Below are 12,779 nucleotides of genomic sequence, written 5' to 3'. Positions count from 1 at the left end.
TTTCTTAGTCAACAATGGAGATCTATTTCTGTTTGAGTTGGAAACCACTCTTCTAAGTAATGAAACTGGATGAGAAACTGTAACATATGAAGATCAGTTTAAAGAACTTTTAACCTGGAGGAAAAAAAAAAGAGAATATGGTTTTAGAAGACATGTTAGTAGTCTTCAAAAATTGGAGTGACTATAATTTATAAAAAGAATTCTGCACGGTCCCATGGGGCAGAGCTCAGAACAGTGAGTGGGTGGAAGGACTTTGCAGAGAGACATATTTTAGTATGATAAAAAGAAAAAAGCTTTGTAAGAATTAGAGTTGTTGAAAAGTGGAATAGGTTAGTTTAGGACAGAGCTTCTTAAACTTTTTCCACTTGTGACCCCTTCGGTGCTTCTTGAACTGTGGGTTACAACCCCATATTTATTGAATTATAATGGCCTCTGAGATCTCTTTCAGCTCAAAAGCTGTGACCCTAAGAAATTCTTGCTAGACTTGGCCCTTCTCAGTAATGCATGACCTAAACATTTCCAAAGGTCTCTTGATGCATCCACATGCCATCCACATCCAGAGAAAGAACTATGGAGTCTGAATGCAGAGTGAAGCAGACTATTTTCTTTTTTGTTATGTTTCGGTGTCTTTTGTTTTGTTTTTCTCATAGTTTCTCCCATTCATTATAATTCTTCTATGCAATATGACTGGTGAATAAATGTATTTAATAGGAATGTATGTGTAGAGACCACATAAGAGTGCATGTTGTCTTGGGGAGAGAGGGGGAGAAAATTTAAAACTTATGAAAGTGAATGTTGAAAATTGAAAACAAATTAATAAATTTGGGGAAAAAAAGAAAGGAAACAAGGGGGTAAGAATCAATGAGATCCAAATTTCCTTCTTTCAAATTTGGATTCTGTGACCCAGAAATTAGAGCTTATGTACCAAATCTAACAAATATGACATTTTTTTAGTGAGAGAATGGATTGAATTAGAGAAAAGAGAAAGTCTTATATCCTATGAAGAAATGAAGTCATTGGGGACTTTAAAAGAGAGCTGAAGTAGGAGAGCTGAGAGGTGGCTGCCAGCAACACATGGGATTAGAGTGGGAAGAGACAGAAGAAAGCATTTGTGATAGAGTTGTGATATCCTATTTTGCTATTCAAATGAAAATTCTCTCAGCTACTGTAGAACCCATTTGGAATTTAGGGTATCTCTAAATCAAGCATATATACATTCTGTTGCTGTTTGTATTTGGTTAGTTCTGAAGAATTTTACCAAAGTGGAAGAAGATTCCCACACTGTTCACGTAGTACTCATACTAAGCAAATCATATATAACAGTGATGTTTTAAAATTGATAAGATTGGGACTTATGCTTCATGAATTTTGGTACATCAGCATCGTAAGTGTCATTATAAGTTTTTTCTTGTGTTGAGTTATATTAGGAACTATTTTGGAAAAGAGAGTCTTTTTAAATTTTAGATGAGAAAGAGGTATGATATGGCCAAAAGACCACTGGATGGAGATTTAGATTCAAATCCTAGCTTTATTTTTTTATGCATCCTAATCAGAGGTATGAATATACCCATTAATTGACTCTGTGCCTCATTTTCTTCATTGTAAAATGAAGTAGTTTGGGCCAGACGATTTCTGAGATTTCCTCTGTCCCTTTGATTCCATGAATCCCACCATTTGTTACAAATAATATACACTTTGGACAGAGGAAGAAGTTTTCCCGTTCTGCTGATTATTCAGGAAGATTTTATTCCAGTTGTTTTTGGTTTATACAGGTTTTATGTTGAGAGGCCTCGTGTCATGGTAGATACCGGTCTCATCACCAGGAAGACCTGTCTCTGACCTACAGGCAAGGCACCAAGTATCTCTTGGTACTCCAGGCAGTTGTCCAGTACAATTGAGAAAGGTTGACCTTCTGTTGAAGAAGATTCTTCATCTATGATTTTCCTATATTAATGAAATCTCAGACTGAGTCCCTATCCTATTATTTTAAGAAATCCTTTCATTTCAGCAGGACTTTGAGAAATAGAAGTAGTCTAACTAAAGGAATTTAATTCCACTAAAAACTTCAGGTTATTTGTTATGTTCCCCAGTTTGGCCATATTTGTTTGCATGTAATAAAAAGCAGTTTGAAGTATATGGCAAAGAAAAATAATGTTTATCCAGGGAGAAATTGAAGTTTTGATATTGGCAGTTATCCTCCAGAAAGTAAGTCTTTAACATGACTTCATTGGTTATTCTATTGTTTTGAAGAATTTGATGCTTGCTGGAAAACACTCAGGTTACTTTATGATTTGTGGTTGATATCCTGGGGTTATTATAACACTGTTTTTCTTCCCAGAATATGAACATAGAGCATATTAAACATGAATTTTAATATTCAGCTGGGATCCCACGTAGAAATGTTAAGTTTTTAAAATCAGTGCGCATATTCATTGTTTAAAAGTTTTTTGGTTTTATTTCCAACCAGATACCAGAAGCACTGGGCTATGTTCGCCAAGCTCTTCAACTACAAGGGGATGACGCCAACTCTTTGCATCTCCTTGCGCTCTTATTATCAGCTCAGAAACATTACCATGATGCTCTGAACATCATTGACATGGCCCTGAGTGAATATCCAGAAAACTTTATGTAAGTAGTCTATCTAGTTTTGTCTTCATTGAATCAGAAAAAGGCCTTCATTTTGTCCAGCCAAGCTCTCTGGTTTGGGCCAACCACAGTTGTGTCCAGTGTTAGTGATCTCTTTGCAGAGCTCATGGCCACTATGTAGATTGGATGGCATGCATCCTATCCTAATTCTTTTTAGAGAGTTAGTAACAGAGCATAATTTCAAAATAAAACATCATGATTCTTTTAAATATTGTCTATGGTCTATTGTCTGCATGCTTATAGACATACTGTAGAATTGAGGAAGGAACTTGGATCAAGAGTGAAATGTAATATTACTACCAGCTCTGCTCTTCAGACACTACCTAACCTTGATCAAGTCATTTCCTCTCTCTGTAACTCAGGCTTGTTCTCTGGGAAATGGAACCATTTAAAATGAATGAATTAATATTTAAAATCTGCTGAGAATTTTCATCCAAAAAAGCACCAAACTTATGAATTCCCTTTGCTATGAAGGTAAACTGGGTACCTAGTCAATCATTTGTATAGTTCCTTTAGGGGAATGACTTTACATGGAGAAGTCAGAAACGATTGAGAAGTACCTTCAGTCTTCTGGGCCACTTGTCCAATTTTTACTCTCTGTTAATGCTTTACTTACCAGAATGGAGTGAGTGATTAGAAAGCTCTAACATGCTATTTAGAACTAGCACGAGGATGCAGAGATTCCCACTGGCCCTGTTTGATTATCACTAACCAATAAGGGTCTGTGGTTGTCAGGAGTGGGAGAGGAAAGGTGAGAGGTGGCATGAGAGGAAAGGTGAGAGGTGGCATGAGAGGAATGGGGTGCAGTTTTAGCTTCTCTTCAGAACGAAGTACATCTTCAAAGATTTAAAAGGGTCATCTTGTGCAGTATTCCTTTGCTTTATCACCTCCCATTGTTTTTAATCATGACAATTTAAGTAGCACTGCTTAGAAAACAGATTCCTCACAAGTTGGGTTTTGTTTTTTTTTTTCATCTTCAAGGGGGAAAAAGACATCCTTGACTACTGGATGCTAGATAATAATTTGGGAAAATTCTGAATTGGGGTAGCTTAGATATTTATGTAGAGTGAGATGACAAGCTATTATTGTGCCTTTCATGTCTTGCTGGTCTTAGAATCTATTCCTTCCCTCACTGAGTTTATTTCTAAATTTTGTCCAAAGCAATTTAGACTCTGAGAACCTTCAACATAATTTCTTTCCCTTTCTATTTCTTTTCTTTTTAAATACTCTGTTCTTTTCCCATCAATAAATTACCACTTGCTATATCCAAGTTCTCTCATAAATATTCATAAAGCTGCTCCTTCCCTACCCTTCATTCCCATTTAATTTTACTTTTTTAACTACAGTGTTACCTTACCGTATTGATAGCCTAGTGTGTCACTTGAGAAGAGGGTGATTGAATGGAAAGCCGTGCTATAAAATAAGCAGTAAACAGTAACTCCTAATATCATCCTGAAAATTGGTGACGACTCCAAGTGACAGCAGCTGACAGGCTTTTCAAGTGGCAGACCTAAAGAACAGCAGTGGAGATATTTGAGGAGTGCAAGGCTGTTATTTTAATGTTAAACAGTGAGCTTGAAAAGGCAAGACATATGGTAGCAGGTTGGAAAGCAACAGAAGACTAGGTTGCTGTTTAAATATTTGTATTTCTTGATGTATAATGGGAAACTTATCTTCTGAGAATAAATAGTTCATTGCAAGTTTGGGTCAGACATGGTCTACCAGTCCTCCTGACTGTAAATTAAACCCGTGATTTCTCATTTCTCTCATGCACACTTATTGTGTACTTCCCATACTCCTTGGTTCAACATTTTGAGTATGGATAGTGACTTAGTAAATATTTGTTTAATTTCAGAGATGAAAAACTGTCTAGAAAACATTAAGACCAAATGTCTGTGTTTAAGACTGGGGCTGGATGAGGTTCCTTAGTCGTCTTGTAAAATCAAGTGCTCTTTCTGGCAGCTAGGTGATCCCCCTCCTACATTGCATTTTGTAAACTAGAAACGCCTTTGAATTTATCATCAGAGGACTTGGGTTTGAATCCTGGTGATGATAGTCATTACTTGTATGACTGTACAAATCAGCTTTTTTTGTGCCTCAGTTGATTCGATTGTAAAATGGAACTTTGGCTAGATTATCTCTAGGTTAATTTTTGGCTTTAAATCCTTTGTTACTACTCTTGACACCTAACTACCTCCAGTTGATACTGCTTTTATGACCCTGTTTAGCAGAGAGCAAATCTGGAAATAACAGCTATAACCTTTCTTTCTGTCTTTCAAATTATAGGTCTCAGGGTTGAAAGTGAATCTCTCATATATCCTTCTGCCTAGAAGTAGGACTGAATGAGAATAGTTATAGGTTTGGGAATATAGAATTAATATTTTCCTATCAGGATTGTAGGAAACAGGAATTCTTTCTCAAGGGAAGTTGAGGAATAAGGATTCCTCTTCAAGGAAATTTTTAAAATAAACAGTTGATTCTCAGGGGCGGGAATAGTTCTTCTGGAAAGAAGGGAATGAATTTGAAGCCTTTTGAGGTCTTTTTCATCTCTGATATTTGAAGATTTAAAAAACTCCACCATTATAGCTATTTAAATGTTGAAAAGCTTAAAGTAATTGAATGAAAATATTATTTTCATGCTATAAATTTTCCCCTGAATGAGACTGCACATACCTGCATTTCATGTGTTGGAGCTGTGTATTAATCCAGCTGTTCTGGAGAACAGTTTGCAACTATGCCCCAAAATCTATTAAACTGTGTAGACCAGTTACACCACTACTTCCTATATACTCTCAAGAAATCAAAAAAAGGGAAAAAGACTAATACATACAAAATGTATTTATTGTAATTCTATATATTTTTAATAGTGATGAAAAGCTGGAAGCTAAGAGAATGCTCATCAGTTGGGAAATGGCTGAACAAATTATTGCATATAAATCTAATAGAAGACTATTATGCTGTAAGAAGTGATGGAAGAGTCAGTTTTTTTTTTTTTTAACATTTCAATTTATTATTTATTTTGAACATTCTTTTCTTTTTAAATTTTGAGTCCCAGATAATCTTCCCACCTACCTGTTCCCCTGCCCACTGAGAGACAAGCAATGTGATGTCAATTATACATGTGAAATCTCCTTTATCCTCTGGATCTGAGACATAGGGACAGTTTTCCTTAATATGATTTCCTTGAAATATGATGTCTAGTTTCTTTCTTTGGTCATGGCTTTCAGGTAGACCAGTAATTCTTAAATTATCTCTTCTTGATCTCTCTTCTAGGTCAGTTTTTACAATGAAATATTTCACATTTTCTTCTATTTTCAGTCTTTTGACTTTGTTTTATTTCTTGATGTTTCATGGAGTCACTAGTTTCCACTTGCCCAATTCTAATTTTGGTTCTAATTTTTGATGAATTATTTTCTTTAGTGACCTTTTGTACCTCTTTTTACATTTGGCCTATTCTGCTTTTTAAAAAAAAGTTTTTCTCTTCAGTGGATTTTTGTGCCTTTTTTTTTTAATCATTTGACCAGTTGTGTTTTTTAAGCTGTTATTTTCTTCAGTATTTTTTGTGCCTTCACCAAATTGCTAATTCTCTTTTCATAATTTTAATGTATGACTCTCATTCTGTTTTCACAGTTTTCTTTCTACCAGTCTAATTGCTGTAACTCTTCCAGGAATTCTTACTGGGTTTGGATTCAATTAGCATTTTTCTTTGAGGCTTTTTTTGTAGCTGTTTTCACATTGTTGTTCTCTTCTGAGTTTATGTCTTGGTCTTCCTTGCCACCATAGTAACTTTTGCGGTCAAATTCTTTTTTGTTGTTTGCTGATTTTTTTCCAACCTAGTTTTTGACTGAACTTTATGTGAAAGTTGGACTCTGCTTCCCTGGGGGGTGGGGAGGCACCTTTCCAAGTTTTAGGCTTTTTGTTCTGCTGTTTTTCAGAGCTAGCTCTAGAGGTCTGAAAGTTTTTGGTGCTTCCAAGGTGGTGTGATCCTGGGAGAGATGTGATCATTGTGTTCTGGTCTTTACCCAGGAAGTACCCTGATCCCCTGCAACGACAAGTGCTTATGCTCTTCTTTGCTTTGAAACTGCAACCAGGGCCCTTGCTTCCTGTTATCAGACTTGTCCTCTCCACTCAAGAACTGAGACCCAGAACTGTGTATGGGCATTAGAGTTGCCAGTAAGCACCAACTGTACCCAGTGCCAGGAAAGGGTCCCATGTAATCTTTTATGACTAGTTGTCTGATCCCTGTCTCTGAGTTGAGAGCTCCTGAAGCTGCAGATGTGGCTCCTGTTGTTGCTGCAGGGTGTGTGGCCTCTAGACAAGCTTCTACTCTGATGTTATAGATTTCTCTTGCTGACCTCTTAAGTTTTCTTAGGCTGGGAAAATTGTCTCACTATGACTTTTTTTTTTTGGACTCTGCTGCTCCAGAATTTGACTTAAATTGTTATTTTAAAGGTATTTGGAGGGGAATGTTATGAAAGTCTAGTTGGGTGTTTCCTAATCTGCCATCTTGGTTCCCAACCCTTGCAAGGGTCACTTTTCAAAGACGTCTGGGAAGCCTTGTATGTACCGATGCAGAATAAAATGAATAAAACTGAAAGAAAAGTTTGAACAGCATCAACATGATAAATGCAGACAACTTTGAAAGATTTCAAAATTTTTATCACCACAGTGACCAACCAAGGGGAATAATCATGAAACATGCTATGCACCTCTTGATATAGAGTGCAAATTGAGACAGATATTTTATGGACATGGCCAATACAGGAATTTGTTTTGCTTGACTATGCAGATTTTTTTTTTTTTAATAAGAATTTTGTTTTTTTGTTTTTTCAAGAGGAGGGAGTGGAGAATTGTGTGGGAGAGAAAATAGATTCCTGTTAAGTGTAAGAAAATAAGATTGAATTGGAGAAAAACAAAAACACATATCTTTATGGTGAACATTCATTATTCACCTTGACAGACCACTAACTACATCTAATGTAATTGGACAAAAATACATGCTCAGTCTGCTTTAAGAAAAATAACTTCGTGCAGAGCCAAGATGGCAGAGTAGAAAGACGGACATACACTAGCTCTTCCCCCACAGCCCATAAAATACCTGTAAAGAAAGACTCTCAACAATTTCTAGAGCAGCAGAAGCCACAGAACAACAGTGGAGGAGATTTCCAGCCCAGGGTGACCTGAAAGGCCAATGGGAAAGGTCTGTTGCACTGGATGCAGAGCAGAGCCCAGCCCAGCCTTGGCCCTGCAGCATGGCGCAGGGAGGAGGACCTGAGCAGGCCTTGGGGGTAGAATTCCCAGCCACAGTAGAGGAGGGTTCGCAGATCCCTCAACCCACAGACATGAAAGATGAGTGAGAGAGTTTTTTCAGCTGGCTGAGAAGGGAGGAGTGTCTTCTCATAGGTCCGGCCTCCGGGGTCAGTGGCAGAGGCCTGGTTGGCAGCAGCTCCCACGGCAGCCCACATCCATTGTTGGATTGTAAAGCCCTGGGGGAACTGAGCAGTTGATCCCTACCTCCACCCCCCTCCCTCTACCTAATGCTCTTTGGGGAATTGAGCAGCTAATCTTTATCTCCCACTGAATGGCCATCCTGCCCCCACCTAAAGCCCCTGGGGGAATTCAGCAGTTTATTTGAATCTTAGCCCCCTGTGCTGGCTTGGTAGAACTGGAGGCCAGGTGGTTGTGGAGAGGAAACTCTACTACTCACAGATTCTGGGCACAAAAGTTTCTTGTTGCTCCCACACCAGTGTACATGCTTGATTGTGCCACCTTGGAGGAACTGAGATCTTACAGATTCCCACAGTATACTCTACTCTTGACAAAGGACCCAAAGGTCAAGTACCTGGTTGGGAAAATGCCCAAAAAGGGGAAAAAAAAATAAAACTATAGAGGGTTACTTTCTTGGTGAACAGGTATTCTCTCCCATCATTTCATATGAGGAAGAACAATGTTTATCATTAGGGAAAGATATAAAAGTCAAGGCTTCTGTATCCAAACATCCAAAATAAATATTCAGTGGTCTAAGGCCATGGAAGAGCTCAAAAAGGATTTGGAAAATCAAGTAAGAGAGGTAGAGGAAAAATTGGGAAGAGAAATGAGAGAGATGTCAAGAAAATCATGAAAAGCAAGTCAACAACTTGGAGATCCCAAAAATGCTGAAGAAAATAACACCTTGAAAAATAGGCTAACTAAATTGGCAAAAGAGGTTCAAAAAGCCAATGAGAGAAGAATGCTTTAAAAAGCAGAATTAGCCAAATAGAAAAGAAGGTTCAAAAGCTCACTGAAGAAAATAGTTTTTTAAAAATTAGAGTGGAATAGATGGAGGCTAATGACTTTATGAGAAACCTAGAAATCACAAAACAAAACCAAAAGAATATAAAAATTGAAGACAATGTGAAATATCTCATTGGAAAAACAAGTGACCTGGAAAATAGATCCAGGAGAGACAATTTAAAAATTATGGGACTACCTGAAAGCCATGACCAAAAAAAGAGCCTAGACATCATCTTTCATGAAATTGTCAAAGAAAACTGCCCTGATATTCTAGAATGAGAGGGCAAAATAAATATCGAAAGAATCCACTCATCACCTCCTGAAAGAGATTCAAAAAGAGAAAGTCCTAGGAACATTGTAGCCAAATTCCAGAGTTACCAGGTCAAGGAGAAAATAATGTAAGGAGCCAGGAAGAAACAATTTAAGTAGTGTGGAAACACAATTAGGATAACACAAGATCTAGCAGCTTCTACTTTAAGGGACTGAAGGGTATGGAATAGGATATTCCAGAAGTCAAAGGAACTAGGACTAAAACTAAGAATCACCTACCCAGCAAAAGTAAGTATAATACTTCAGGGAAAAAATGATCTTTCAATGAAATGGAGGCCTTTCAAGCATTCTTGATGAAAAGACCAGAGCTGAAAAGAAAATCTGACTTTCAAACACAAGAATCAAGAGAAGCATGAAAAGGTAAAATAGGAAAGAGAAATCATAAGGGACTTACTAAAGTTGAACTGTTTACATTCCTACATGAAAAGACAGTATTTGTAACTCTTGAAACTTTATTCAATATCTAGGTAGTTGATGGGATTACACACACACACACACACACACACACACACACACACACAGAGCATGAGTTGAATAGGAAGGGATCATATGTAAAAAAATAAAATCAAGGGGGTGAGAGAGGAATATATTGGGAAGAGAATGGGAGAAATGGAATGGGGCAAATTATCTCTCATAAAAGATGCAAGAAAAAGACTCCTCAGTGGAAGGAAAAAGGGGGGAGGTGAGAGAGAAAATGTGAAGCTTACTCTCATCACATTTAACTCAAGGAAAGAATAAAATGCACACTCATTTTGGTATGAAAACTTGTCTTACAATACAGGAAAGTGGGGGAGAAGGGGATTAGCAGGCTGGGGGAGGATGATAGAAGGGAGGGCAATGGGAGGAGGGAGCAATTAGAAGTCAACACTCTTGTGGAGGGAGAAGGTCAAAAGAGAGAATAGAAGAAATGGGGGGCAGGATAGGATGGAGGGAAATATAGTCTTACACAACACGACTGTTATGAAAGTCATTTGCAAAACTACACATATATAGCCTATATTGAATTGCTTGCCTTCCCAATTGGTGATGGGTGGGGAGGGAGGAAGGGAGAGAAGTTAGAACTCACAGTTATAAGAACAAATGTTGAGAATTGTTTTTGCACTGGGAAATAAGAAACACAGGTAATGGGGTACAGAAATCTATCTTGCCCTACAGGACAAAAGAGAAGATGGGGATAAGGGAAGAGAGGGATGTTAGAAGGGAGGGCAGATTGGTGGTAGGGGTAATTAGAATGCTTGGCATTTTGGAGTAGGGGTAGGGGAGAAATGAGCAGAAGATTTGGAACTCAAAATTTTTTGGAAATGAATGTTGAAAACATAAAATAAATAAATTTAAAAAAAAAAAGAAAAATAACTTTTCATGTTTTTCCTTGATTGATATACTTCACTAAGTCATATTCTCATTTGTCAAGAAGTTGGAGTTAGGTGTCATTGTAGTGAACAGGCTTTTTGGGGACAATGAGCCAATACGTCATGTTTCTCTTTGGAGGCCTGGAGGTTTTCTCAGAGTAACAATTTTTATGGTCATTTTCTTACTGCCATTCACATTTATTTTTAAATGAAATGCTGGAATTGAGAATTGGTGGTCTGTTCCTTGTAGCCTTTGGAAAATACAACCGAGAGTTGGAAGCCAGCATCAGCTTTTGAGAATTCATAGGTTCATAGATTTAGAATTGAAAAGGATGTAAGAGTTTACCTGATCAACGAGTGATGGAACCTTGAGTGCGTAGGGAACCCAGAGACCATCTAGTCTAACACGCTGATTTTACAGATGTAGATAGTGAGGCCCAGAGAAGTTAAATGAATTGCACAATGTCATAGAAGTAAACAACAGTGCTGGGATTTAAACTCATGTCATTTGACTCCAAATCCAGTGTTCTTTCCACTAGAGCATATCTTTGTGACATTACTTTATTGTTGGGCTCTGTAGTTTCATGGATTGTAGCAAATGTTGGCTATATTTTTCATATTAATTTAACTCATTTTATTTCCCATTTGGAAAGAGTAATTTATATGTATATATTTGAATTATACATACATATGTATGTGTGTGTGTATATGAAATATATATACATATATATAAACACTTACATGTTTGTATTTCAGTGTATATATCACATACATCAAAGATCCATGATTTTATTCATATGAATTCATCTTCCACCAGAACAGATTATAATCCTGCTAAACCAGAAAGTTTTCTTTTTCAATTCAGCAAACATTTATTAAGCTTTTAATAAGTGCCAGGCACTATGCTAAGGAGACAAATAAGAAAAAGATAGATAGTCCCTGCTCTCAAGATGCTAGTGATGCAGCAGGGGAAGACAAGACCAACAGAAAGCTGGAATGGGGGAGGGTGTGGGAAGGACACCACAGGGGATCCAACACTGGTACTCTACCATAGCTGCAGATGAGAAGTGAAGAGTGAACTGGAATGTCAAGATTTTGCCCTCTGTAATGGAATGCCTTGGGATGAGTTTTGTGCTCCATCCTTCTAGCCCTCCATTTAGAGGGAAAGGTGTTGAACATCCAAGGCTGAATTAGCAGAGCATGGTGATGAAGTTTATGCATTTTCTGCTTTGGCCTCTTTGGCAGTCTGGTAAAGTCTGTGGATTCTGTTTGAGAATAATGTTTTAAAATGCATACAATAGGATACATAGAAATACAAAGGAAATCAATTATATTGAAATAAAGATGTAATTTTCTTTTCCCTACCCATCTTCGCAGACCCATTGAAATCTATGTGTAGGCCTCTTGGTGTTCTGTGACCCTGAAGTTAAGAACTTCTGCTCTAAGTCATTCTCTCAGGGTTTGCCCTTTGATGATGAACCTCTTCAAATTTAGGTCGTCTAGACTTTGGAGGACAGGCTCACTGTGCCTCTCCAGAACCCCTTCACAAAGCTATTTTAGCTTGGTGGAACTTGTAGATTTTATGTTCTTTTAAGAGCCTGTGGTTCCTTGTATTCTGTGCTAAAGTTTTAAGGGAGAGGGGGAGAAAACTTTAATGAAGACTATGTGCCATATATGTCATATTTTTCATCAGTTCAATAGTATTCATGGAAAGGGATCAAAGATGAACAGTAATTATTTTTTAGACTTCATGGAGGAGAAGAGAGCAAACAGAATACCCAACAATTATGTATGCTTAAATATAACATTGATATATAAAAAGATTTATTTTATGACATGTGATGCAACCAACTCCAAATAGATTCATGACGTGATATAAAAAAGTTACATGAAATAGAGGAAAATGGAAGGGAGTACCATTAACAGCTATCACTAGGGGTAGAATTTTTAACTCGTAGAGGGATTGAAGTCATAGAAGAGAAAATAGTCTTTTTTGAATACACAGAATTGAAAAACTTTTGCACAAACAATGCAGTTAGAATTAAAACAGTAGCAGTTAATAGGGGAAAATTCTTTGCAGCAAATAGCAAGAGCTATTCCTAAATAGATGATTGGTCAAAGGTCTTATGAATAATTTCCAAAAGAAATGAAAACTATCAACAATTATATGAAAAATGTGAA

The 12,779-nt window shown here is 37.2% G+C and overlaps 1 protein-coding gene across 10 annotated transcripts in view; it reads left to right on the top strand.

The window, feature by feature from the left end:
• Window positions 1-12,779, top strand: part of TTC7B (tetratricopeptide repeat domain 7B) — a 337,747-nt gene that overhangs the window by 197,721 nt on the left and 127,247 nt on the right. For all 10 annotated transcript variants that reach the window (XM_072624950.1, XM_072624949.1, XM_072624948.1 and 7 more), the window contains one exon: window positions 2,468-2,628. In XM_072624950.1, the coding sequence (XP_072481051.1) occupies window positions 2,468-2,628 (161 nt within the window). The remainder of the gene's footprint in view (window positions 1-2,467; window positions 2,629-12,779) is intronic.

Source organism: Notamacropus eugenii, chromosome 7 (genome assembly GCF_028372415.1).
Source record: "Notamacropus eugenii isolate mMacEug1 chromosome 7, mMacEug1.pri_v2, whole genome shotgun sequence".
In the NCBI taxonomy this organism is placed as follows: domain Eukaryota; kingdom Metazoa; phylum Chordata; class Mammalia; order Diprotodontia; family Macropodidae; genus Notamacropus; species Notamacropus eugenii.
This window is presented reverse-complemented; position numbering and strand designations above follow the sequence as displayed.